The sequence below is a fragment of the Phocoena phocoena genome, chromosome 16 (assembly GCF_963924675.1).
Source record: "Phocoena phocoena chromosome 16, mPhoPho1.1, whole genome shotgun sequence".
NCBI classification, from domain to species: Eukaryota; Metazoa; Chordata; class Mammalia; order Artiodactyla; family Phocoenidae; genus Phocoena; species Phocoena phocoena.
Genome location: NC_089234.1, coordinates 14,033,142 through 14,060,740, shown reverse-complemented (window position 1 = coordinate 14,060,740; position 27,599 = coordinate 14,033,142). Strand labels below are relative to the sequence as shown.

The following is a 27,599-nucleotide window of genomic DNA, read 5'->3' as shown; positions in this document are numbered from 1 at the left end:
GTAAAAGGGTTAGGACAGGGCCTAGCATGTAGGAGGTTCTCAATACCTGCAAATGTTATTTCTTATTGTGAAATCAGTTGTTCAGGCACCTTGATTTTCTTTAATTCTTACTTTTTAATACTTACAATAAATCTTTTTAGGTGTTCCTAAAAGTAGAAGATGTGAACTGCATTAATTTACACTGGATTAATGGTTTGCTGAAATGTATCCACGCTGTAAGCAATCTCCGTGCTGTTGGTGCTGAGATAGCTTATTGTATTGATGTTCTTGTGGTAAGAACCGTTGATTTTTTTAAATTATATTTAACTGACTTTGTATCATAACACCAAGAATTTGGGGGTAATTCTATGTTCTTTTTTATTAGTTTACACATATACTGAACACGTGAAATAATAAGCGTTGGTGTATGATAGCCAAAAAGGGAAGTTACTTCCTGTGAAAGAAGTGCCTGTGGTTCTACAAAGTGCCACTTGGTGGCAGTGTCCCTTCACAGGCTCCTCACCAAATCCTTCCCCACCCCGCAAGGTTACTGCCATGGTCAGTGTGTAGGACCATCTCCATTCGTTTTCATCACATTGTAAACCTATCCTTAATGATAGAGAAGAAACTGTTTCTGCCTTATGGATGCTATTTGTGTAGAATGTGAAATGTATTTTCCAACAGAAACTGGATTCTATGGCAGTGAATTAGGTCCATGGGCCAGTCCAGGCATGACCCGTTAACCTACACGTTTCCTAAAAGAATAAAATAGACTTTGCTATTTATGAGGATTGTACTTTGAGACATTTATAAATCTCCAAATGCTCTACCATAATAGAAAGTAATTTCACACCGTGAAATGCAGTGAAGTAAAAATCTAAAGATTTATGACGCTTTCAGATTCTTAAGGAGAGTTCACTCCTTCCATCCAACAACTATTTCACTCTGCACTTGCTGTGGTCCCGGCTCTGTTCTAGGCACTGAAGGTACTTGGTGAGTGAGACAGTGTTTCTGCTCTGGCCAAGTGTGGAAACAGTACTGTGGAGAATTCCAAGGCAACGGGAGGGGGCGTGACAGGACCAGCACCTCACTTAGATGGTGGGTCAGGGAAGGTGGCGTTGAACACTGAGCCCAGTTAGGAAACAGCCTGGAGAAGAGTCAGGGAGCCAAATACTCACCTTCTTCTGCCCCCACTTCTCTATCTGCCCCCCACTTCTCTATCTGCACCCACTTCTCTATCTGCACCCCACTTTATCTGCCCCCCACTTCTCTATCTGCACCCACTTCTCTATCTGTCCCCCAATTCTCTATCTGCACCCACTTCTCTATCTGCACCCCACTTTATCTGCCCCGCACTTCTCTATCTGCCCCCACTTCTCTATCTGCCCCCCACTTCTCTATCTGCACCCACTTCTCTGTATGCCCCCACTTCTCTATCTGCCCTCCAATTTATCTGCCCCCCACTTCTCTATCTGCACCCACTTCTCTGTCTGCACCCACTTCTCTATCTGCCCCCCAATTTATCTGCCCCCCACTTCTCTATCTGCCCCCCACTTCTCTATCTGTCCCCCAGTTCTCTATCTGCACCCACTTCTCTATCTGCACCCCACTTTATCTGCCCCGCACTTCTCTATCTGCCCCCACTTCTCTATCTGTACCCCACTTCTCTATCTGCACCCCACTTTATCTGCCCCCCACTTCTCTATCTGCACCCACTTCTCTATCTGCCCCCAATTTATCTGCCCCCACTTCTCTATCTGCCCCCCAATTCTCTATCTGCACCCACTTCTCTGTATGCCCCCACTTCTCTATCTGCCCTCCAATTTATCTGCCCCCCACTTCTCTATCTGCACCCACTTCTCTATCTGCCCCCAATTTATCTGCCCCCACTTCTCTATCTGCCCCCAATTCTCTATCTGCACCCACTTCTCTGTATGCCCCCACTTCTCTATCTGCCCTCCAATTTATCTGCCCCCCACTTCTCTATCTGCACCCACTTCTCTATCTGCACCCCACTTCTCTGTCTGCACCCACTTCTCTGTCTGCCCCCCACTCCTCTGCCTGCCCTTCCTGCTCTGTCAGGGACACTACAGTACAAGGAGGAGCTCAGAGTGAGTCTTTGTCCACAAAGGATAAAATCAGATTCATCGCCTTTTCAGAGGAAAACCAGTCCTAAGCTTTCGTGAATTTCTTCCTTGATCTTGGGGCCTGAACTGCAGGCTCTTAAAGGTCCAGGAAATAAATAGGAGTGGCTCGTAGGAAGCTGGGAGGAGATTTTGCTGAACTGAAGAGGAAAGTGTTGGCTGACTTTAATGTTCAGCGAATTGTTCGCCCCCTCGGAAGCCCAAGGTGAAAAGCAGGAGAAGGTCTAGGGTGAGGGAGCCTGGAGCCCCCGAGAGTAATTCAGGAGCCAGACCTGCAGAAGGAGCAGCTAAGGAACAGGTAGGAGTCTCTTCCCTGCCCCCTCTTCTGTCATTTTATCACAGGATACCAGGATTAGCCCTGGGGCAAGCAGGTGCCTGGAATAGGGTTACAGGTAGATGGGGAAGGAGGAGGAGAAAGCTGAAGGGGAGGAGGGTGAGAACCAATATCAGACACAGTCTGTAGGGGAAGATAAGAAAGCAAGCAGAGGTTTTAAATGGTGGCAGCAGTGGGGGACAGGGCCCCCTAACGACAGGAGCCACTGGGGCAGCCATTCACATGTAAAAATACTCTTCATAATGCAGCACATAATACTGTCATAACTGGTGAAAAAATAAATAGAAGATTTGATCAAATGACAGATTTATCCAAGTGAAGGCAACTGCATGATTTTCACTATTATGAAGAGAGCCTGAAACTTTGCTGAAACTAAAAATGTTTGCTCCTTTGTTCCCCATTAAGTTGATTGTGCGTGTGTGTGTGTGTAAACTCTCAGGCCACATAGTCTCATTGTGAATGTTCTTAAAAACTTTTTCTGAAGGCCAAAGTCATCCCAGACATTTGCTAGAGTTGCCTTAAAGTGGAGAAGACAGACACAGGCAAGGTGGATAATAGCGTGGGCGTGAGCTGCCTTTGCCCTGTGTTGGGGGCATGCGGGATGGGTCGGGTCTCAGGAGGGCTGGGCACAGGCTGGAAGCCACAGCCACGGTCACTGGGCTGTTCTCCTTCCTGCTCCCGAGGACTCTGAGACCCCTTAGCACAGGGAGAAGAACTCTGACAGAAGGCATCCCTCCAGCCCACCTGATGCTCTCTGCTTCAGCTGGATAAGGATGTAGTTGAACGTGGGGTCGCTTTGTCACTTTACCAGTCCCCATCCTGGGCGTGAGAGGGAGAAACATGTCAGCTCCTTTTTCATTTTAAGCCTATTTCAACCATTCTACCTGCTCTTTTAAAAATAGTTGTTCTGTTTTCCTTTGAAAAAATCCTATCAGAAAAAATTTGGATATTCCCCTTCTAAAGTGCACTTCATTGGCCGCAGCTTGGGAGCTCATCTGGCTGCGGAAGCTGGGTCAAGGACGCCAGGCCTTGGAAGGATAACTGGTAAGTCAGCCCTGCAGATGGGCCTTGGGTTTGTTTACATGTTTGTTTATGCACAAAATGTCAAGTATCTGAATGCCAAACGAAGTCTCAGAAGCAAATGTAAGACAGGAGAAAATGTGACTCCCCCAAACCAAAACCTGAAACGCTTCCAAAGTGTGAGTGTGTAAATCCGCGTTCAAGGGGTGTTCACCGCAGCGTTATCTGTGGTGGCAAAGTAATGGAAGCTGTGATCATCCACCTGTCGGGGACGGTTGACTGAATTATGACGCATTCCATGCTTTGCAGTACCATACCAACTAATAACACAGAATGAGTTAGAGCCCTGATGATGGTCCTGCTCACCCAGTGTAGCTGGCAGTGCTGAGCTGGTTTGTTTAAGGCCCATGCCATTGCAGTTGTGAACATTTTGAATATTGCCCCTGGATACACTGTTAAGTCTAAAAACAAGTTGCAGAGTGAACCCTATGAATTAGGGTTTTGAGGATGATACTTAATTGTATCCCTTCCCTGCACTCTGACTTTTTAGTGGGACTCTCCCAGACCTTTCCCATCTTGACCTTCCTTGGCCCCTCTGCAGAATTTGACCCGCTGGCCCCTCTGTGCTGTTGGAACCCCCTCTCCTCTTGGCTCCTGTGGTTCCCCATCTTCTTGGTTGTCTTTGTTCTTGTCTGACAGCTTCTTTCCAGGCTCCCTTGCAGGTGCCTTTTCTTTCGCCTTCCCTTACTCGTTGGTATTCTTCAGGGTTCTATCCTAGGCCCCCTCTTCTCTCCTGTCCTCTTCTCATTCTGTCATTTCTCTCTCCATGCTTAAATTAACCAGAAAAATAGAAACAAAACCTGAATCGTATGACAGGCTGTTGCGCTGAGGTAATGCACACCCCACAACTGTGGCACTTTCATTTCTCACTCATGCCGCATTTTCCCAAGGGTCAGCTGCAGCTCAGCTCTGAGTCCTCCCCACTCTGGGGCCCAGTCTCCACTTAACAGCAAAGAGACTTTGCTAAAATACAAATCTGACCGTAAATCTCCCCTTCTGCAAACTTGTAAGAGCTGCCCATCGACAACCAGGTCATGTCCAAACTCATCGTGGCTCAGGTTACATCTGGCTCCTGCTTAAAATGCTATCTTCATCTTTCACCCAATTCTAAAACTCTGTGCACCAGCCCTTGAAAGCTAGTTACAGTTTCCCAAATGTGGTTAACCCTCTCGCCTGATGGTCACGTATGTTCTCTATCCTCTTCCCAGGATGCTGCTGACCCCATCTTCACCCTGGCTGGCCTTCTGTTCCCTCACATCTCTGCTTGTATTTCTCATCTCCAGCAGACGCATTTCCTAGTTTCCCAAAATTGGGTTACATGTTGCTTCTCTGTACTTGCATAACACCTGTGCTCACCTGTCTCAGCATTGAGCACACTGCATTGTAGTGCCTTCCCTACCAAACAGAAAGCTCCTTGAGGACAAGGCTAGACCTTACTCCTTGTATGCAGATGCTGAACCCTGTTCCTGGCACATAGTAAGTGCTTGATAAATAACTGTCAAACGTGTAAATGAGGAGTTATGTGAATGATCATAACATTTTAAGGACCCTAGATATCTTACCTTTGTTTTAGTAGACATTTGAACAGCAGACAGTGGGTTGAGAGTCTGGCCACCAGGTTCCTGCTCCATTTTGCACCTAACATATGATGGCCTTGTCAAGTCCCTTCACTTCCCTGGGCTTCAGGCTTTTGTTTGTCTTATAATGAATGGAACTAAGTGAGCCTTAGCTGAGGACTATGATTCTGTTATTTTAACTGTGTTGCTTTGAGATCCATCTTTACATTTTGAAGAGCTCTCATCTTTTATTTTTATATTTTTACATATAAATGTTGCTTTTAAGATGGTCTACAATCCGTAACCTTAGTTATATGTATGATATTCCATTACAGATCCTAGAATAGCCACCTTGACTTTTCTGACTCCGTTAGCTACTTTGGCAGTGTCTAGACACAGCCTCACTTGTGTGTAGGAATCCGACATTGCAGTATATACAGACCCTGAATTTATAAATGCAAACAGACCCTACAGTTTATGTATCTGTCCCTCAAGCTGAGTGGTGTTTGACCTACATAAATCATATAAGAAAGAATACCTTGCTTTCGCCATCTATCCTTCCAAAATAACAACACTATCCGTGTACTATCAATGTACTTTTGTATGTCTCAGTTTAATACACATTATGCTTTTTCCTAGGCTTGGACCCAACTGGGCCAGGTTTCCACAGCACTCCAAATGAAGTCAGGCTGGACCCCTCAGATGCCAACTCTGTTGATGTTATTCATACAAATGAAGTTCACTTCCTCTTCGAGCTTGTTAAGTTTTTAACACAAACTGAAACATGGAGGAGAATTTTAGAAGCGTTTATCCTGCTTTTTTAAATTTCAGGTGTTGGAACTATTAATGCTTGTGGCCACCTTGACTTTTACCCAAATGGAGGGAAGCACATGCCAAGATGTGAAGATTTAATTACACCTTTATTTAAATTTGATCTCAATATTTACAAGGAAGCTAAATACTTTCTAAAATATGAGGACTGCTATTATAAATTCAGTGAGCTCCCTGCTTGGATAGAATCCATGTCCTTTTGTATATAATATAATATAATATAAAAATATGTTTTAGCCCAAAACACAGTTGCATGTATGAAGTTCCCAGCAGTTGTGAGATCTGCAAGGTCAGGGTCCACGTCTTAGTTACCTCTGCAACCCCAGGGTCTAACAGAATGTCTAGCATGTTGTACTCACTCAGTAGGAACAAGGAGGATATTCATCCAACAAATATGTATTGAGTGCTTACTGTGTGCCAAGCATTATTCTAGGAATAGCAGATGTAGGAACGCATACAAAAGACAGAAGTCCCTCCCTGGTGGAGCTAATATTCTAATTTGCTAGAAAAACAAAAATAGAATAAGTGCTAAGAGACAAAACAAAGCATGTAATGGGAATATGATGCGTTGGTGACACTGGGGGTGACGTGGGGGAAGGAGATTTTTGATAGGGTGGCCAGGAAGTCCTTACTGAAAAGATGACCTGAAGGAGTTAGCCAGTTAGGCATTCCAGGCTGAGGGGTGGGAATAGCAAATGCAAAGGGCCTGGGGCAGGAGCCTGTGAAGTTCATGGCAGTGAGGAGCCTATTGTGGCTGAAATGAAGTAAAAGACAGGAGAGTAGTAGGACATTAAGTTAGAGAAGGAACAGGGCAGAGGGAGATAATACAGCACCTTATGGACTGTAGTAAAGACTTCAGCTTTTACTCAAGTGAGAGGGGAGCCATGGGAGGATTTTGAGCAGAGAGGGACATGGTTTGACTTGCTTTTTAACAGAATCACTCTGAGTCCTAAATTAAATTAATCACAAATTAAACAAATAATATTTAACCTTTTAAAGTGGTTTCTAATAATAATAATAATATCTATAAGGCACTTAGTTATAAGACACCAAAAAGTTATTATTTGGGAGTTCCATTCCTCCCTATCTCTACACATCATCATCATGTAAATAATGAACTATATCATACATAACATATAATAATGCACAGTAATATAACGTATGATGACATAATAAATATCTGGATGATTCTAAATACCCCATCACCTGATCCCATGTGGTCAGAATAGCTAGATGATGTAATTATTTTATCTTCCATTTGGCTGTTGTAGAGGAAAGATACACCGATCGTGACATTGAGAGTAACTCGACTTTCCTCTTCACTAGAGATAAGTTACAAAGTTTTAATAGCTGTCCTGAAAGAGTAAATGTAATTAGAAATATCTGTTTGCAATGACTACTTAAAAAAAAAAACTGGTGAAACTATGGATACTCAAAATGAGAATTAAAGCCAATTTGACCTAGTGCAGGTAAGTGAAATTCATTCAGAAAAGGCCTATTATAAAACTTATCTCTCTCATTATTTGCCATATTATGATTTAAAATTAGTTCTATTAGGATAAAATATAGATCATAAGACTCCTTTACATAACTATATTAAGTGTTATATACTGAGCACTTGAAATTCTGTAAAAGAATGAATTCAAATAAAACATACATTTATCATAAGCTATCATTTTGAGATATAATTCCTACAACTTTATTGGATTAAAAGCACATTTATCATTCATGTTAAGTTTTAGATGACTTTTAAGCTTCAAGATATTCTGTTACATTATATTTATTACTAAGAAACCATTTACTTTTAAAATTCATAGCTCCCAATATTCTAATGAACCATCTTGTCTAAATCACAATTAATTATGAATATAAATCTGTATGTAAAGAAACCTGATGTAAGAGAAGTCCTTCTTTTAAAAAAATGATGCCAATTCTTTATCTCTGCTATGTTGCATTTCTGAAATGATGCTGTCTCAGTTATCTATTGCATAATGAACCATAGTGGCTTAAGAGAATAATGGTTTTATTGCCCATGATTCTAAGCCTCAAGATGCAGGCAGAGTTCTGCGGAGATTCTGCTTTGTGATGTGTCCATTGGACGAATGCATGTGATTGCATCCAGCTGGGAGCTGGGCTGGGCTAAGCTGAGTGGGAAGGTCCAAGATGGCCTTCCATGTCTGGGGTCTTGGTACTAGTTCCTCTCTAAGTGGTCTGTTATCCTTCAGAGCTTCTCTCCCCAGCCAATTAACCTGGATTTCTTAACATGGAGGCTGGGTTCCAAGAGAGCAAGAGTAGATGCTGGAAGGTCTCTGAAGACCAAGGCCCTGGAACCTGCACAGTGTCAGTTCCTCCACTGACTCACACAGTGTCAGTTCCTATTGGTCAAAGAAGTCACAAGACTAGCCTGTAACCCCAACCCAGAAGGGAAAAAAAAACCCCAAAACAACTCCATCTCCTGAAGGGAAGAAGAGTAACATGATATTGCAAAGGGGTGAGGACCTAGGAAGGAGTGATTCTTTGGAGGCCACAAACATAGATAAGTGATTTACCACATACACTAAAACCAAAATCTGGTTTCTCAAAAGTCAGCCAAGCTGGGTAGGTCATTGGAAGAATAGTCCATGTCAAAGAGGAAAAGCATTTTTATGTAAGGGAAAGAGAGTATAAATGACTGGAATGCTATGATAACTTGAGAATGCACGAATGTACTTAGAACTTTTAGGTATTATTGCAATAATCCTATTAGTAGCAGTAATGTTATGCCCGACAATGGCAAAACTAATTTGTCTGTAATTTGTCTTTACAATACCTCCCACCTGTCTCACCTGGAAGCTCAGCTGAAGGTGTGCACTGGCTAACCTTGCTGGCTGTTCTGTGACTGAATAGGAGGGAGTTCAGTCACTCCTGCAGAAACAGGGATACGGAGAATTAATTGGTCTAAGGCGGAGATGCTATGTGCACCGTGATACTCAGAGCTCTAAGTGCTTACATCAGAGGTCTGGGAAGTGTTGGGGATATTAGTGTCAGAGCACAGTCACCTACATTTGCATTTGTTTATTTATCCTGATTGAATGTCCCTTTAGAGTCACACGAATTCTTTCGTACAAGAAAATGATATGTAATATTGATAAATGTGGAATATCCAAGCCTACACACAAGGTCTGGTGACCTAGACCCAAGTCAAAAAACTATCATTTAAAATTACTTTTTCTAAGAAATGGTTCATACTATCAGTTAATTGGAAATTGTTTTCACAGAAGTGTTTTCCTTCTTTGATTGCAACCATGCCCGAAGTCATCGCTTTTATGCTGAAAGCATTCTCAATCCCGATGCATTTATTGCTTATCCTTGTAGATCCTACAAATCTTTCCAAGCAGTAAGTAAAACGTTTTATTGTGTAATTTAATTAGCAAGTCATTTTTTGAAGCATGGTCAGCCAACTAAAAATTAGAGCATTGAGTATGTAGCAAGAAAAATGCATCCTCCATTTGGGGAAATAATAGATTCTGTGCTGAGTACTGAACAGTAACTGGGGTTGCTGGAGGGCTTAAATAACTAAACCAACTATTTGTATTCAGGTTGTTGTGGCTCTTTTGAATTATATCCAATTTTGCTGTTTTGGCCATTTGTTATGCCATAATTAGATGCTACTATCTAAAAGGGCAAAAGTTTTTGTGTGTATATATTTTAAATGTCATCCTCAAAGATGCCCCGAGAAGCCTGAACCAATCCATAGCTACAATGAAACATATTACCATTTACTTGGAGCATGAAAATTATTTTTATTAAAATTTAATTATTTATACAGAGCAGAGCTGAGGCGTAGATAGCTCACAGGAGATCCATGCAGATCAATACATTACAAAATGCCAAATCTGATTTTGCTTGAGTCATAAAGCACGTGGTGCCAGATCTGAGCTGAACCTATTTTTCATGTGGTTATCGTTGTGAAAAAAGGAGAAAGAAAATCCATTTTGTAGCGGGAAGTGGAAAGGTTTTCCTGCTTGTGCTTTAGACACCTACCCCCTGTTTTATCAGGGAAGAAAAATGGGGGGTTTCCAGCCCAAGTGTGTTGTAAGTAATAGCATTTTGTGAATAAGTACAGTGTTGGGACAGGAATAAGCATTTCCCTCCTTTTACAGAGCAAGGTGAGTGAGCCCTCAGGCTGTCTTCTCAGTTTCCTGAGCAAGTTGTCCTTACTCATATTGTGGCTGGTGAACTGCTGTTCTTGGAAAGCTTGCCATCCAACCACTGGCGCTTCCTCAAAACCTTCTTCAAGCTCCAGATGCTGCTCTGAATGGCTAAATGGATCCTGACACTTACTACACCAAAGGCAGGTGGAAGGAAGCAGGTTCTGAGAGTCACAGTGGATTCAGAGTTAGGAGGGTTCAATCTGCTAAACTGGAGAACCACAGGCTCCTGTGCGACATGGATGCCGATTATGGCAACAAGCTAGAGACATCAAGTCAATTTCCTTGACATGTTTCATTGTACTTTTACCCAACAGTCATAAAAAATGAGATGAAATTTTAAAAAGTAAATAAAATAAGGAGGGGTTTTAGTGCCAGGCTGTCTGATTCACATTTTTGCTCCATCACTTGATAGACATGCAACATTGGACAGATTGTTTACTTCTCTGGGCTTTAGTTTCCTGATCTGCTAAGTAAGGAAAGTAAAAGCATTATAATAATAAGGGACTTTGTAAGGAGTAATTGACCTAAATGCATATAAAGTGCTTCAAACAGTGCCTTGCACATGGTAAGCACTCAATACATATGAGCCCTTGTTATTTTGTTAGTATTTTTATTCATTAAAAATGGAGTTTTTAAATGGGGTGTTTTACTATAGTCCTAGCCTAAGTGTCCATGGTTTAAAAATCTAAAAGTTCAAAACCTAAAATAGCAAATACTCCAACACTGCTACCCAGATTTTTTTAAGTTAATATTTTGTTAGTTTTGCTTTAGATTTTTACACATACAGATAAAATTGAAGTACCTTACATTTCCTTAATGTCCTTCCCTAAGGCAGACTTTGAAGCAAATCAATATGCATATATCATATAAATAGTATCACACTGTAAGTATCTTTCTGAATTTGTTTTTAAATTAAATTTTATAAATTTAAGATCTACTTTGATGTCTGTAGACCTATTGTATTTATTTTGTAGGAATCTGCCACAATTTATTCGTTCATTCCCCTACTAATGTGCATTTTGGTTGTTTGCAGTTTTTCTTATTAAAAGCGATTTTGCAATGAACACCTTTGCATATCGCCTTATGTGCTTGTGTAGAAGTTTCTTTATGACATATAATCGAAGTGAAATTGTCAAAGTCTTATGTGCATTTCCATCTTTATTAGACATTACCAAATGTCTGTCTGCAAAGTCTGTTAATTTATATTCCCATAAGAAGCAAATGAGAATTCCCCACTCCATGTCTTACCCATACTTGGTATTGCCGATTGTCTTAATTTTTGTGAATCTGCTGAGTATGAAATTGTATGTTGCTTTAATTAGCACGTTCCTGACAACTGGTAAGATTGAGTATCTTTTTACATAGTTATTGACTATTTGAGTTTCCTCTTCTGTGGATTGTTTATTCATATCATTTACTCATTTTTCTAACAGGCCCTTTTTCTTTTCCCTCAGTTGTTTTTGTTTTATTAAGTTTTGTTTTTGCAAACAGGCAGGATGGTCTGTTAGGCAACTTAGTCATTTTTAAATGCATATATACTTTATTTAGATTCCAAAAATTTCTGATAGTTTAATAATACATCCTGAGTTTATTGAAGGTGAACATTTCTAATTACCTCTTATTTTCTGTCACCAGGGAAATTGCTTCCGTTGTCACAAGGATTGCCCAATGATGGGTCATTTTGCTGATAGATTTCACCTCAAAAAAACGAAGACTAATAGATCGTATTATGTTTTAAACACAGGGACTCTTTCCCCATTTTCCCGTAAGTACTGTAGCTGAATTTTATTGTAATGCTTTAAGGCACTTATCTTTTAAAATTCAGCAGTTTTTACTGAGTGTCTACTAAATAAGTGGGCATTGGGCCAGACTCCGAGGATGCAGTGAAGAACAATGCAGTGAGTTTAGGCCAGGGGGAAAGCCAAAAAAAAAAAAAAAAAAAAAATCAGTTTCAATTCTGAGTAATAAACTTTCTTTTGGGAGATTTTCAAAGGAGGAGCTTCTGCAACCAGATCAGGGGAGCCTTCTGAGGGGAGGTGATTTCCAAGCTGACTCCTGAAAAGTGAGTAAGAGGGAGAAGGAAATGGAGTATTCCAGGTAGAAGGAACTGCATATGAAAATGCCTGGAGGTAAGAGAGAGCCGGAACTGAAAGAAGATCCCCCTGCTTGGATTGTAGAGACCAGGAGGAGGGTAACACGAGACAAGGTGGGAGAGGTAAATTGGATCAAATAATGAAATTGTGCTCCATGTGGGAGGTTTGGGCTTTATCTTTGGGCAGGCAGAAGCAAAAAGGAACTGGGTGAATGGATTTGAGGGATGCAGAAAATGGAGAAGTCAAGGATGATTCTAGCTGGGGGGATGATGTGCGGTTTGCTGAACTTGGTAGCACAGGCAGGGAGGCTGGTTTGGAGTAAGTTGATGGCTCAGTTTCTAACATGTTAGGTCTGAGATGCCCTTAGGACTTGGGCGTGTACAGTTAGATATGGGTCTCGGCCTCTGGAGATGTGGTCTGCGGTTACACATTTAAGCATTTAGACAGTAATCTAAGCTATGAAAGTGGACGATGTAATTACCCAAGAAGACTGTGTCAAATGAGAAGAAAGAGGGCAGAGAAAGAGGCCCCTGTGAAGGAGACTGAGGAATGAGTAGAGAGAAAATACAAAGCTGTGTGGGAGCTAGGGCAAGAAAGATGACGAGGAAGGGAGGGATTCACCGCACCAAATGTGCTAAAAGGTCAGATGAGACAGGGGCCCGAAGGGGCTCTAGGGGTGAGCCACCAGCCCCGTCATTGCTGAGTTTGGGGTTTCAGTGGAGAGGTGACAGTGGGAGCCATACGGCGGTGGAATGGGCTGACGAGGGAAAGGGAGCTCTTTGGCAATGATTAACTCACAGATTGAAAATTCTCTCTAGTAAAATTTTTCCCCTTTCAGAGGCTTTTCAGACAATTTTATGAAGAATTGCATTTTTTTTTCTGTGTTATTAAGCATACAACAATTTCAGAATTCAGAGTAAAAGATGTTTAGCTCTAGATTTTTTTAAAGTTACACTTGACCATTTGCAAGGGATTTATCCTATTGACAGGCTTTGTGCTGACCCAAACCTGTATTGGCTGGGCATTCCTAGTACATAGCCCTGCAGGAGAGGAAGGGACAGTTTACTTTGCCTCTAAATCATTTTAAAAGCACAGACCTTATTGCTCAATAGGTTTTCTAGATTCTTTTCTGGATTAGTTGTCAAACTATGGCAAATTAAAACTTGGCTACAGAAAGCATACATGCCACGGAATACAAATTTAATGGATGAGAAAAGACACACACATTTTCTTAAAGTTATAAAAATGCCTGGAAAATTAAATAATTTTCTTTAAAAAATATTGTTAAGCTATTTACAGAATCAAAATGTGAACATTTATATGTTTTTTAAAATATAATTTCTCACCAAATTCACTCGAGCTATGTAAAGTTGTATTTTTTCATGGACGTGAACAGCCCTGTTCCACTTTAACCTTGAAAGTTGTATTTACATTAAAGAAGCCAGGATGTCATGCTTTCCATGTGTTTTTAACCCTTCTTTCTCTTTATTTCCAGGTTGGAGGCACAAACTGTCTGTCAAACTTGATGGAAAAAGTGTCACTCAAGGAAGTATGTTTCTCTGTGTAGGTGGAACAACAGAGAAGACAGGGGAGTTTGGGGTTGTCAGGTAGGTAAGGACGAGGACCTGGCAGGTAACAGTGCTGCACTCAGTTCTCAGTTCATCTGGCTCAGTAAGGCTCAGTCTTTTCTTTTCCTACAATACCACCAGCTATCTTTTCTTTTTACTTTATATTTTCCAAATATAAAATAGAAACCAGTTCCAGCTACAAAAAGAAAATGTTAGGAAATGATAACATGAAAGTACAGATCTAAATAATAAAGCAAGGGGGAAACAATTGACAGGAAACAAAATATATTTTTAATCCAGTCCATTAATGTTATACAAATTTGGGTAGATCTCTTTTAGTTTTATAGATTCCATACAAATTAAGACACTTAAATAAATTGCCAAATTTCGAATAAGCTTTCTAAGTAGTACCCACAGGTATATGCTATATGCTGGGACAGTCAAAGGTAGGAATAATTCAGTAGAGACATTCACTGTGCACGTTGGACTGAAGTCCCCTTTTATCTTGAATTTTCCTTAATATTTTCTTTGATCAGCCTTAACATTTTTGTATTACATCTTTCATTTTCATTGCTTAATTCGGCAATCATTTCAGAATTAACATTATACATACTAATTAGAGGTTAACGTTGTGCAAACTGATGAACGGATTAGATGCTTTGCCTCTGTGAGTTCCGTCATCTTCAAATACTGGGCAAAGGCACAAAAAGCAGGGATTTTATGGTTGTCTGTTGAGGGCTGCTTCGGATCAACTGCTCTGGCAGCGTCTGTGCTCATCATCTCATCTTGGTGCACCTGCCTCTAAAGATGGGTACGGTCAGTGATTGTCTTGATTTTGGTTCATGCACAGGCTCCAGCCCGTGGCTTCTAGCCCTGCCTCCCACCGTTTGGCTTCGTTCATCTTCAGCTCAGCCACATTACCCTGATTACTCCACCCAGCATTAAATAGATCCCCCCGCTTTCCTCCCTTCCTGACTTTATCCATGCTGTTCCATGTTCCAAATACCCTTCCCTGTCTTAGCATGTCTCATATCCACTTGCTTTTCATATCTCCATTAAGCTATCCCTCTGAGAAGAGTTCAACACCATCTTGTGTCCGTGGCTCTGAGGCCCACAATACATTCGCTGCCTAAGGCTGTGGGGTTTGTGTCCTGCCCAAAGGCAGCTGACTTGGGGCAGGTGGGGAGAAAGGTGCAGTTCCTGCCCCTTCTAAGATTTGTGACAATGTTTTGACATCTCTATACTTCTTTTGCTAATATCTAAAGAAGCTATTTGTAATGTCCTTGCATAGTTATCCAGTCCTCTTTTTTAAGAATAATTAAGCATTTCAGGTCCACAGTAGATGTCTTATCTTGAAATGAAGCCACTAAATGAATTTGTATGCTAGTCTATTCCCACTCTTCGGTCAACCTTTAAGAGTCTGGTGTCACCGTAGATTATAGTTTAGTTATTTGGGCTTCCAATGACACTGTCAGGAAGAGCTGCACTGTGTGTGCACTGTGTGAAGGCAGTTCATGGGGCAACAGGGAAATTACCCCAATAATCTGGAAGAAAAGTTGTCTTCTGGTAATTAAATCAATTAATTTTACATGTAATGGAATAAGGCCCTAAGAATAGCAACATTCATTCGTTCATTCGTTCAACAAACGTTCAAATGCCTATTATATACTGGGAATTGTTCTAACTGCCGGAGAAACAGACACAGGTCCTACTCTCATGGAGCTTACCTTCCAGTTAGAGGAGACAGACAATACATTAACAAAGGAATAAGGAAATAGCAGCAATAAAGAGATCTCATCTGGTCTAATTTTGGCATGCATAAAATATGCCTTATGTCTCAAGATAATCTACTTCTCTCTGCTCTATTTCCACACTCACCAAAACATCATTTTTATCATTAGTTTGGTTACCCAATTCTTTTCATACAGATGAAGAAGGTACCAGGGAAAGGGTAGGAGAACATTTTGGTTAATAAAAAGGAAGCATTTCACCATTGTGAGCTGATAAACGGGCTTCTAGTTCTTATATGAGTTTTGTGTGAATTTAGTCTATCGTTGGTAGTTTGATCATTTCCTGGTGTCAATAAAATCTAGTTTCTGATGCCACAAAGCCAAGACCAGATCTTTTATTATGGAGTACTCATCCCCTAAAAATCACCTAGTCAAGCTTCCCATTTACCTAACCCTTTTTTCAAGCTTCAGAATCATGCTATTCTGAGAGGCTGACCAAAGTGAATGGAAAGAATAAATCTCCTATAAGCAAATGCCAGAAAATGAAACAGAGATGTTGTCTTCAACTTCAGCATTGTGAATACCCGGTGCAAGCTTATGAGTTTTTTTTTTTTCTCTTTACAGTGGAACACTGAAGCCAGGCATGACTTACACGAATTTAATTGATGCAGACATTAACATTGGAAACATTGCAAGTATTGAGTTCATTTGGAAGGAACTTTCATTTGAACATTCTCAGAATAAGCTGGGAGCAGAAATGGTGATAGATATATCTGGAAAATATGGATATGAGTAAGTCTTACTTTTTCCTTTGTACTTTCAAACATAGTTTAAACTTTGCAAGTGACATTTAAAACCCATATATAATTTGAAATTTGAAAATAGTATAAAAATTTGTGCCGTTGAAAGTTTTCAATTAAAGGAGATAAAAATTATTCAAGAAACCAATACTATATTTGTGAAAGTGTTTATAAAATAGTAACTACTCATTAATTAGAAGACCTACCTATGTCTTCCACCCCACCTACCCTGGAATCATATTAATATCCTCTTTATTCCCCTTTAAATTTTTCAGATCTGCCTTCTGTAGCTAGAACTTTGTAGGACCTAATATTGCCCAGATCCTGAAACCATGCTAATTCCAGATATAATCTCAATGGATTTACTTAATGGGAGCAATGGAAAAATTAAGCTGGTATCCAGACCAAGCTTGGCCCTTGTAAATGAGATAGAAATGTATAGTTGCCTTTTTTCTATATAGAATGTTTTTCTTATTGACAAGCTTTTATATGTCCCTTAAAACCAGACTGAGCCCTGGGATTCTGGGTTATCAGTGACAAAATAGAGCTGAGTTAGTATTTCCCTGAATAAGAGGAGTTGTTACAAGTAGGTGGTGTAACCTCATCAGAAAATGAGCCTCTGTCTGGTTGAGTGTTTGAAGTACATTTAGAGTATTTCCAGGTGGAATAATCCTTGTTCTAAAATGATTTGAAGAATATTTACTATGTTGTTAAATCTCACTAAGACAAATTATGTCTATAGTTCATGATGTATAGTAGATGATAACCCTGTGGGTTGATACATCTATCGATTAATAATAAAAACTAATGAGAGCGTATTAGTGTTTGCAAGGTGTTCCTTGGTCTTCAGGGAGTGTGTGAGGTAAGAGATTTTGGAACTTATCTATGTTGTATGTCTCAGGTAGTATTGGGCCCTGAGGATCATCAGCCCCTCCTTCTAGAAGCCCCCACCACAGAATTACTCATCTCCCTGGGCCTTGAAGGTCCCATTGCAAATTTTTATTTAACCTAAAAGCAGCATTTCATTTCTAAAGCCCTTGACTAACCCTTTGTGTTTATAATAACAATATTGTAATATTTAAATGTGTCATTTGCGTTTTTTATTTTGCTTCAATTTTGTCTAATTCAGTTGTCCTCATCCAGTGAAAATAAAAGGTGAGTGTTTTTATTTGTTCTGTTCTCTATCACTGGGCTCAGTGTTTGGCCCATAGCACTGTGCTATGAATATTGTTGAAAAGAAATGATGACAGATACTCTGCAGAGGGTTTCTTGATTCTCCTTGTGCCTTGTTGCCAACTGAACCTTAAGAAGAGACCCATGGGTGTACATGAACTTGAGTTGTGGCAGAAAGCAGAGAACAAAGTGGGGTGACCTTCCTGCTGAGCAAGGAGGAGATAGAAGGTTGATTGGAGAGCACGGCTTAGTGGAAGGAGGAGAGGAGATGAGGGTGTGTTTGGCATGATCTGGCTGAGCATCCTACCTCCCTGGTGCCATATCAGCCTGAGGCCCACACCAGCCCAGGAACAGGGAGGCCATGAACAGCCCTGTAGGAGGCTCTGAACCCTACTGAGTAACTGCATCGCAGCCCCAGCACTCCTGAGCAACCTGGCAATGGAGTTGGCCCATGGCTCTGGGGGATGGAAACCTGTTAGAGCAGCTGCCCCGGGCCTGCACTGCCCTCTGCTCAGCCTTTCTTCCTTTCAGGAGGGGGCTGCCAACTGGGAGGAAGAGTTATGAATCAGGATGCTGCACTAGGCTCTGTGTGTCCTGGCTTGCTTCCTTGTTCGAGGCGTCTCTGGGCTGGCTCTTTCTAAGCTTGAAAAGACAAATTGGAGTCACTTAACTTCTGGGAACCCTATTTTAATAAACTGTAGGCTTTCTGTCCCATTGTTCTTAATATCTGTCCCCTTTTTTGCATTATAAGAATGTCATATGAAAAATAGTGCATGAGCTATCCAGGCAGATCTGAAAGTTCAAGGTGACAACATTATTTTCTGTGTGTATTGCTGCCTAGGAAAGCTCTTAAAAAATTGATTCCCTTGCTCTCTGAGTGCCCAGCGTTAACTATAGCAGAGTATTGGGGTCAAAGGCTGTTAGGACATTCTTCTGCTTCTTGAGCGAACTGCCCTTAATGCTGAAAAGTGACTTCCAATCCCATTAGCCATCACTTTCTCCACTGCCCATTGCCATCAGTTCACACTCGTACCTCGTCATCACATTACCCACAAATGCCCTCCTCTAAACTTGCACATGGGAGCATCCCCCTCTTGGACCACAACTGCTTTCCCTTCAGGCCGACGGAGTGAACTTCTCAGTCCTTGCAACTTCTGTTCCATTACCTTTCTACTTTCTTGAAACCCACCAACCCACTTCCTTTCACACCCAGCTTACGTTGCATGATAATTTAGTTTAGTAATAATGCTTATTAACACCCTAAACTCCCTTTTTTTTTGCATCCTGTTGGGCAGAACCTCAACCGGAGCACACTCAGTTCCTCTTCCTCTAGGCCAGCACTCACATAGTCGAGGGCTACTGGACAGTCATGTCGTCAGTGTCCTCTTCCTCTAGGCCAGCACTCACATAGTCGAGGGCTACTGGGACAGTCATGTCTCAGGGAAGACATGTATAACTATAAACTGATCATCAACACTGTCCTGAAATTCTACCTGGTTTTTTGGTTTTTGTTTTTGTGTCTGTTTTTCGCTTTTTAACACCTCTTACCCCAAACTCTCCACCTACTTTATACAGAAAACAGAGGTTATCAGAGAGCGAATCTCTCCTCTTTTTAATCCAAACATGTCAGTTACTTACATCTGCATCCATTTTATCCTTTTTCTTTCTAATAAGGAAGCTACCCCATCTCCCACCCAAGGCCAATGCTTGCCTCTGTGCTTTGGATCTCACTCTCTCTAGCCTTCTTGGGAATCCTATCCTATTGGTTACATTTTCTTTCCTTTGCACATTCAAGCTCTCATTGCTTTAGATTTTTTAAAGTCTAAGTCTCTCCCATTGGGGGAAAACAGTCATTCTCAACCCTGTTTTCCCCTTAGGTCCCATCTGACCTGAAAATAGCTCTCACTCACGTTTCCAGTGACTGCCAGGTACGAAGTTGAATGGGAAGTTTTACTCATTTATTCCATCCCTCAACAGAACTCAGCACTGTTTTTTCTTTTTACTTTTTGTTGTAGAAATTTTCAAATATTCACAGCAGCCGAGAAATTGGTTAAATAGAACTCCCAAGAACTTGTCAACGAGTTAAATGATTTTCAGATTTTGCCAATTCTGTACTAAGTGTGTCCACAAACACACACTCCCTGTTTTTGTTTTGTTTGTTTGTTTTTGCTGAACTATTTTAAACCAGATCCTATGTGTGATACCATCTCTCCCATTTACACATCAGTATGAATCTCTAAACAATAAATTTGTTGAACATAATCATAATATCTATTTTAACAATAAGTTTTAAATGAATTTAAGGTTAACCAAAAGAATTAACCGTAATTCCTTAATATCATCTTACATTCAATTTGTTTTTAAATCTCCCAGATTGTCTGAAAAAGCTCTTTTCGGCAGTTGGTTTGTTTAAATTGGGATCCAAGCAAGATCCACAAATTGCATATGATTAACATGTCCCTAAGTCTCTTTTCATCTATAACAGTTCCCCTCCCCCTTCTTCCACACTGGTTGTTAAATAAACCAGGTCACTTGTCCTGTAAAATTTCTCGCATTCAACTGATGGGATCCCCTTGGTATCATTTAGTACATTCCTCTCTCCTGTGTATTTCCTGTAAACTAGTACTTAGGTCGGGACACTTGATGGGATTCAGGTTCCTGTCCGCTGGGCAGTGGGGATTGACCCCCTCCATGCGAGATGGGTAATTTCTACACCTTACTTACAGCTCTCAAGTTAACTGGTGATCTTTTATTCATTCAAAGGATTATATATGTACTCACTTTATATATTTGAAAGGGCTATACCAGTTAGAGTTGTAGGTAAAACAAAATACTGACGGGCTTCAAATCTAGTTGCTAAATGGCAGGCTAAGAGGAGAAAGGTGACTTGAAGAAGGTTTACTAGGGTTTGTGCTCCAGGAAGATTGGAGGAAAGGGGAAAATTGTGTAAAGATCCAATTACAGAAGAGGCACTGAACTCTGCACTATACCTAGGGCTGGAGGAGGTGGGTCATAAACGTTCCTGCAGAAGTTGAGGAAAATTCAGGTACCTGGTGGAGTTGTGTGTCTGTTTCCCCAGGCTCCTTAGATCAGAGTGAATAATAGCAATTACCCTGCTTAACCGAGCCCTCAGGTTGTGTTGACTCTGCAGCTCTTCAGAACAAGCAGGGGGTCTCAGGAAAAGAAGTATAATTTATGCCAAGTTATTGTTTCTCAGCCTTTTAAAACCTAAGCTCATGTTAGATAAACATAAAAATCTCGTGTTCCTCCTGGGGTCTTTACTCCTACACTTGGGAAAAATCAATCTTTTTTCATATACCCTCTGGCCAAAAAGATTTCGTAAATCTTTACTTTCTGCAGATTGTGTAATAAAAATGATAGGTGTGTTTTCTGTTATGTTTTGTTATTTTTTTCCCCAAATGCATACTTATAATACCAGATGGGCTTCTTTATTTTACACATGATTCTCTAAGAGTTCTGCTCTAAATGATTTAAGTCTTATACTCAGGAGAGTGGAGTCTTTCTATTAGATTTCTCTCCAATACGAGAGAATGTCTGAATGTCTATATAGACTGGGCCAAGATTTTTGGTAAATGCTTTGTCCCATATACAGTCTATTTTCAAAGTTTGAGTTTTGCAAATATTTAACCTTTCCAGAGTCATATATCTTTCTTTTCTTTTCGGAAGCTTTTTTTCATTCATTCATTTCAAAAACATTTATTGCGTTACCCTTATGTGCCAGGCATTGTGCTAAGTCATAAGGTTATATGAAAAACAAGAGATAGTCCTTACTCTTGAGGTACACACAGCATTGCAGAGGACACAGGAAAATAAATCCTTGATTATAATACATCATGACAAGGACTGTGATAGGAGCAGGCACAGGGATGAGAGTGGCATAGAAAAGAGCCAGCTTACTCAACTACTCTCACACCTTCATCCTTCACTCACTGATAATGATAAAGAGAGAGAGCAGTAGGTTTTCATTTCTGAATTCTGTGGTTGTCATACATACTGTTATAAGAGATTCCATTTGGAATTCAGTGTACTTTATTTTTCCAGTACCTGTGGTCCTAGAGAAACAGAACTGACATTTCTCTCAAACATTCACACATAAATCTATCCATCAAGGATCTACTGATTGTCAACTGTGGCCAGAGGAGCAATAATTTCCTTGAGGGTCCCAGGAGGAGGGAGCAAAGGCCATGCCCAATAGATTTAGGATGACGCTAACCAGAGCATGACTAATCCACTCATCTTGGGCTCGTGTAAGACCCAGTCCAGTGGTCCTAACGGAGTCAACTGCAGAGCAATGCCTATGCATCATGAAGACAGATGCAATTACCAAACTTCAATCCATCATTTAGGAATAACCACAGCAAACCTAAAATTTAAAATAGCTTAAGGCTAGAGATTTGTGTATGGAGATGAGAATACCACTTAAAAGTAAGGGAAACAGCATTTTTTCCGGACTTTTACCTTGAAGAGCATGTGGGCAGCAGGTGATGCCTCTGGACACTGTTCATTAATATGAGGTAAGACTCTCAAGCTCTTTGGTTAAATAAGAATTCTATTCAAATCATAATACCTCATGCAAGAGTGAGAAAAAGAAAGTGTTAGTGATTCCCTTCTGGATTAAAATGAAAAGGTATGCACACTTGTAGCTTCTGGAAAGCAGAAAGGAATTTAAATTTTATCTCTACAACAAAACATTTTTAAGTCAACCAGTCAAAATTAGACCTTTCACAGGATGAGGTTTACTTTCATGGGATATAACATTACCATCTAAAGTCCAGGTGTTTGACTAACATTTTCATTATACACAATGCCATTTGCTTTTTCTCCCAAGCTGCAGGGGAGAATGCCACATTTTCCCTGTATTATTTGCAGAGGTTTCTTTTACCAGCACTTACGAAGCCTTGTGGATTTTCAAGGACAAAAACTGTAATTCTATTGGTTATCACAAAGAGAAAGACACGCCCAAGGAGTCCAAAACACACAAGTTGGAAAAAGAAAACTAGAAAACAAATGGAGTATGGGACACATGCTATTTTGTACCAACAATGCAGATGATGTTTTCTGAAATCTCAGAAACAAGGTTATTTCTTTTCGAACTTTCAAAATATCTTAAAATTTAATGTAGTGAATGTAGAGCACGGAATTGTGAATTGGAGGTCTGGTTCTGATTCCAGAATCAATTAACGAAGTGAACTCAGACAAATAATTTCACTTTGAGCCCCAGCATGTCCACCTATAAAACAAAGATCATATGTATGATTTCTGAGATAGCTTTCTCATTCTGAAATCCTTTGGCTAATTGGGTCAGGGTATGTATACCTAAGTGAGTGGATAGATGGGTGAATCAATCACTTAAAAATAAAATTTGGATTTTCTTGTGTGTTCATAATTCTTCCCAACCATATAATGCTCTCATTAGGGATCTATATGTTTTTATGATGTACATTGATTGGCCCTAGTACATGTTTTCTTAAAGTTTGATTTGTCTTTTTATTGTGGAAAGCCTTGCTTACTTGAGTTTAATATATAATTTATTAAGCTGCCCTCTAGTGGAAGAATGAGCATATCGTGTCATCCAGTGACAGCTTAATAGTCAACAAACCACTGTACAACACTGTATGAATTTTTAATGAATCAAACCTCAGTGCTATATGCAGTGAAATTTTTAGTTCTCAAGATCTCAATATATCACTCTGGTTAAGTTCCCTTTAAATTCTGATTTGGAACCAGTCTTGAAATTTAAGAATAACAACACATGTAAAGGTAGAATATCATTTTAAAAACTTCCCCCATCGTTGAATTGTTGCTCTTGGAGGAAGAGTGTGCATTGGGTTATAAAACATAGAGGATGTTTTGTTCACCAAATGCATGAATTACATCAGTAAAGGAGGAGAAGTTTTGGGACCTGGACTCTTTGCTGGTTTGCTGTTGATTTCCCCCAGCACATGTTTCAGGTGGGACAGGGACTGTGCCTGTGGAACCAAGAAGGTGAACACTATAGTAGTGATAGTCCAACTTCACAGAATGTCTAGTGTGTGGGGGCAGAACGGGCACACGTTGTGGGTGTTCTTCAGTTATCTGTCATCAACTTATATAAGAACTTAGAATTCTTGCTCACTAGCCTCTGTTTCGGTGTAATTGCTGTTGATGTAGTAATCAAAAAAGGTATTTCTCTCCAGAGACTGAACTTTCCCCTTAGTTGAACAGCACCCAACAGTGTGTGAATACAACATTTAAGCTCTGTCCACAAGCCAACTTAACACAACTAACTGGTCAGTTTTGTTTTTAAAAAGTGGCAAGAGCAATTTAGTCAAGCAACAAAGTTGATTTTTTTAAATAGAATTTCACCAGTTATTGATTCGATTTTAATACATCAATGCACAAATTCGTCGAAAATATAACATTGGTTGTATGTATAGAGAGTGTTATGGAGAAAATAGTTAGAAAGGATTGGTTCAAGATGGCGGAGTTGAAGGACGTGCACTCACTCCCTCTTGCAAGAGTACCGGAATCACAACTAACTGCTGAGCAATCATTGACAGGAAGACACTGGAACTCACTAAACAAGATTCCCCACATCCAAAGACAAAGGAGAAGCCGCAATGAAACAGTAGGAGGGGCGCAATCACAATAAAATCAAATCCCATAACCACTGGGTGCGTGACTCACAAACTGGAGAACATTTATACCACAGAAGTCCACCCACTGGAGTTAAGGTTCTGAGCCCCATGTCAGACTTCCCAACCTGGGCGTTCGGGAACGGGAGGAGGAATTCCCAAAGAATCAGACTTTGAAGGCTAGTGGGATGTGATTGCAGGACTTTGACAGGACTGGGGGAAACAGAGACTCCACACAAAGTAGTGTGCACATCAGGACCCAGGGGGAAGGAGCATAGACCCCATAGGAAACTGAACCAGACCTACCTGCTAGTGTTGGAGGGTCTCCTGCAGAGGCTGAGAATGGCTGTGACTAACCATGGGGACAAGGACACTGGCAGCAGAAGTTTGGGAAAGGATGCCTTGGCATGAGCCCTCCCAGAGTCCGCCATTAGCCCCACCAAAGAGCCTATAGCCTCTAGTGCTGGGTTGCCTCAGGCCAAACAACGAACAGGGAGGGAACCCTGCCCCACCAACCAGCAGACAAGCAGATTAAAGTTTTACTGAGCTCCGCCCACCAGAGCAACACCCAGCTCTACCCACCACCAGTCCCTCCCATCAGGAAGCTTGCACAAACCTCTTAGATAGCCTCATCCACCACAGGGTAGACAACAGACGCAAGAAGAACTACAATCCTGCAGTCTGTGGAATGAAAACTACATTCACATAAAGATAGACAAGATGAAAAGGCAAAGTACTATGTACCAGATGAAGGAACAAGATAAAACCCCAGAAAAACAGCTAAAAGAAGAGACAGGCAACCCTCCAGAAAAAGAATTCAGAATAATGATAGTGAAGATGATCAAGGACTTTGGAAAAAGAATGCAGGCAAAGATAGAGAAGATGCAAGAAATGTTTAACAAAGACCTAGAAGAATCAAAGAACAAACAGAGATGAACAATACAATAACTGAAATGAAAAATACACTAGAAGGAATCAGTAGCAGAATAACTGAGGCAGAAGAACGGATAAGTGACCTGGAAGACAGAATGGTGGAATTCACTGCCATGGAACAGAATAAAGAAAAAAGAATGAAAAGAAATGAAGACACCCTAAGAGACCTCTGGGACAACGTTAAATGCACTAACATGTGCATTATGGGGTTCTAGAAGGAGAAGAGAGAGAGAAAAGACCCGAGAAAATATTTGAAGAGATTATAGTCAAAAACTTCCTTAACATGGGAAAGGAAATAGCCACCCAAGTCCAGGAAGTGCAGAGAGTCCCATACAGGATAAACCCAAGGAGAAACACGCCGAGGCACATAGTAATGAAATTGACAAGAATTAAAGACAAAGAAAAATTATTAAAAACAACAAGGGAAAAATGACAAATAACATACAAGGGAACTCCCATAAGGTTAATGGCTGATTTCTCAGCAGAACCTCTACAAGCCAGAGGGAGGGGCACGATATATTTAAAGTGATGAAAGGAAAAAATCTACAACCAAGATTACTCTACCTGGCAAGGATCTCATTCATATCCGATGGAGAAATCAAAAGCTTTACAGAAAAGCAAAAGCTAAGAGAATTCAGCACCACCAAAACAGCTGTACAACAAATACTAAAGGAAGTTCTCTAAATAGGAAACAGACGAGAAGAAAAGGACCTACAAAAACAAACCCAAAACAATTAAGAAAATGGTGATAGGAACATACATATTGATAATTGCCTTAAATGTGAATGGATGAAATGCTCCAACCAAAAGACACAGGGTTGCTGAATGGAGACAAAAACAAGACCCATATATATGCTGTCTACAAGAGACCTGTTTCAGACCTAGGGACACATACAGACTGAAAGTGAGAGGATGGAAAAAGATATTCCATGCAAAGGGAAGTCAAAAGAAAGCTGGAGTAGCAATAATCATATCAGATAAAATAGACTTTAAAGAATGTTACAAGAGACAAGGAAGGATACTACATAATGATCAAGGGATCAATACAAGAAGAAGATATAACAATTATAAATATATATGCACTCAACATAGGAGCACGTCAATACATAAGGCAAATGCTAACAGCTATACTGTCGAGGAAATCGACAGTAACAATAATAGTAAGGGGACTTTAACACCTCACTTACACCAATGGACAGATCATCCAGATAGAAAATTAATAAGGAAACACAAGATTTAAATGACACAATAGACCAGATAGATTTAATTGATATTCATAGGACATTCCATCCAAAAACAGCAGATTACACTTTCTTCTCAAGGGTGCACAGAACATTCTCCAGGATAGATCACATCTTGGGTCACAAATCAAGCCTCAGTAAACTTAAGAAAACTGAAATCATATCAAACATCTTTTTCAACCACAACACTATGAGATTAGAAATAAATTATAGGGAAAAAAACGTAAAAAACACAAACACATGGAGGCTAAACAACACGTTAATAAATAACCAAGAGATCACTGAAGAAATCAAAGAGGAAATCAAAAAGTACCTAGAGACAAATTCCAATGAAAACACGATGATCCAAAACCTATGGGATGCAGCAAAAGCAGTTCTAAGAGGGATTCTTATAGAATAAAATTATTTATTAGAATTTTATAGAATAAAATTATTTCTTATTCTCAAGAAATAAGAAAAAATCTCAAATAAACAATCTAACCTTACACCTAAAGGAGCTAGGAGAAGAAGAAGAAAAAAAACCCAAAGTTAGTAGAAGGAAAGAAATCATAAAGGTCAGAGCAGAAATAAATGAAATAGAAACAAAGAAAACAATAGCAAAGATCAATAAAACTAAAAGCTGGTTCTCTGAGAAGATAAACAAAATTGATAAACCTTTAGCCAGACTCATCAAGAAGAAGAGGGAGAGGACTCAAAGCAATAAAATTAGAAATGAAAAAGAAGAAATTACAATGGACACTGCAGAAATGCAAAGCATCATAACAGACTACTTACTACAAGCAGCTCTATGCCAATAAAGTGGACAACCTGGAAGAAGTGGACAAATTCTTAGAAAGGTGTAACCTTCCAAGACTGAACCAGGAAGAAATAGAAAATATGAACAGACTAATCACAAGTAATGAAATTGAAACTGTGATTAAAACTCTTCCAACAAACAACAGTTCAGGACCAGATGGCTTCACAGGTGAATTCCATCAGACCTTCAGAGAAGAGCTAACACCCATCCTTCTCAAACTCTTCCAAAAAATTGCAGAGGAAGGAACACTCCCAAACTCATTCTATGAGGCCACCATCACCCTGATACCAAAACCAGACAAAGATACTACAAAAAAAGAAAATTACAGACTAATATCACTGATGGATATAGATGCAAAAGTCCTCAACAAAATACTAGCAAACAGAATGCAGCAACACATTAAAAGGATCATACAGCGTGATCAAGTGGGATTTATCCCAGGGATGAAAGGATTCTTCAATATATGCAAATCAATCAATGTGAGACACCATATTAACAAATTGAAGAATAAAA

General features: G+C 40.2%; 1 protein-coding gene across 1 annotated transcript in view; it reads left to right on the top strand.

Moving 5' to 3' along the window:
* PNLIPRP3 (pancreatic lipase related protein 3) overlaps nt 1-16,647 on the top strand; it is a 37,165-nt gene extending 20,518 nt beyond the window's left edge. The window contains 9 exon segments of the mRNA XM_065893880.1: nt 141-272; nt 3,393-3,501; nt 5,733-6,046; nt 6,700-6,703; nt 9,185-9,300; nt 11,753-11,882; nt 13,706-13,817; nt 16,133-16,300; nt 16,584-16,647. Coding sequence (XP_065749952.1) covers nt 141-272; nt 3,393-3,501; nt 5,733-6,046; nt 6,700-6,703; nt 9,185-9,300; nt 11,753-11,882; nt 13,706-13,817; nt 16,133-16,300; nt 16,584-16,647 — 1,149 coding nt within the window.
* Nucleotides 16,648-27,599: the final 10,952 nt, after the last annotated feature.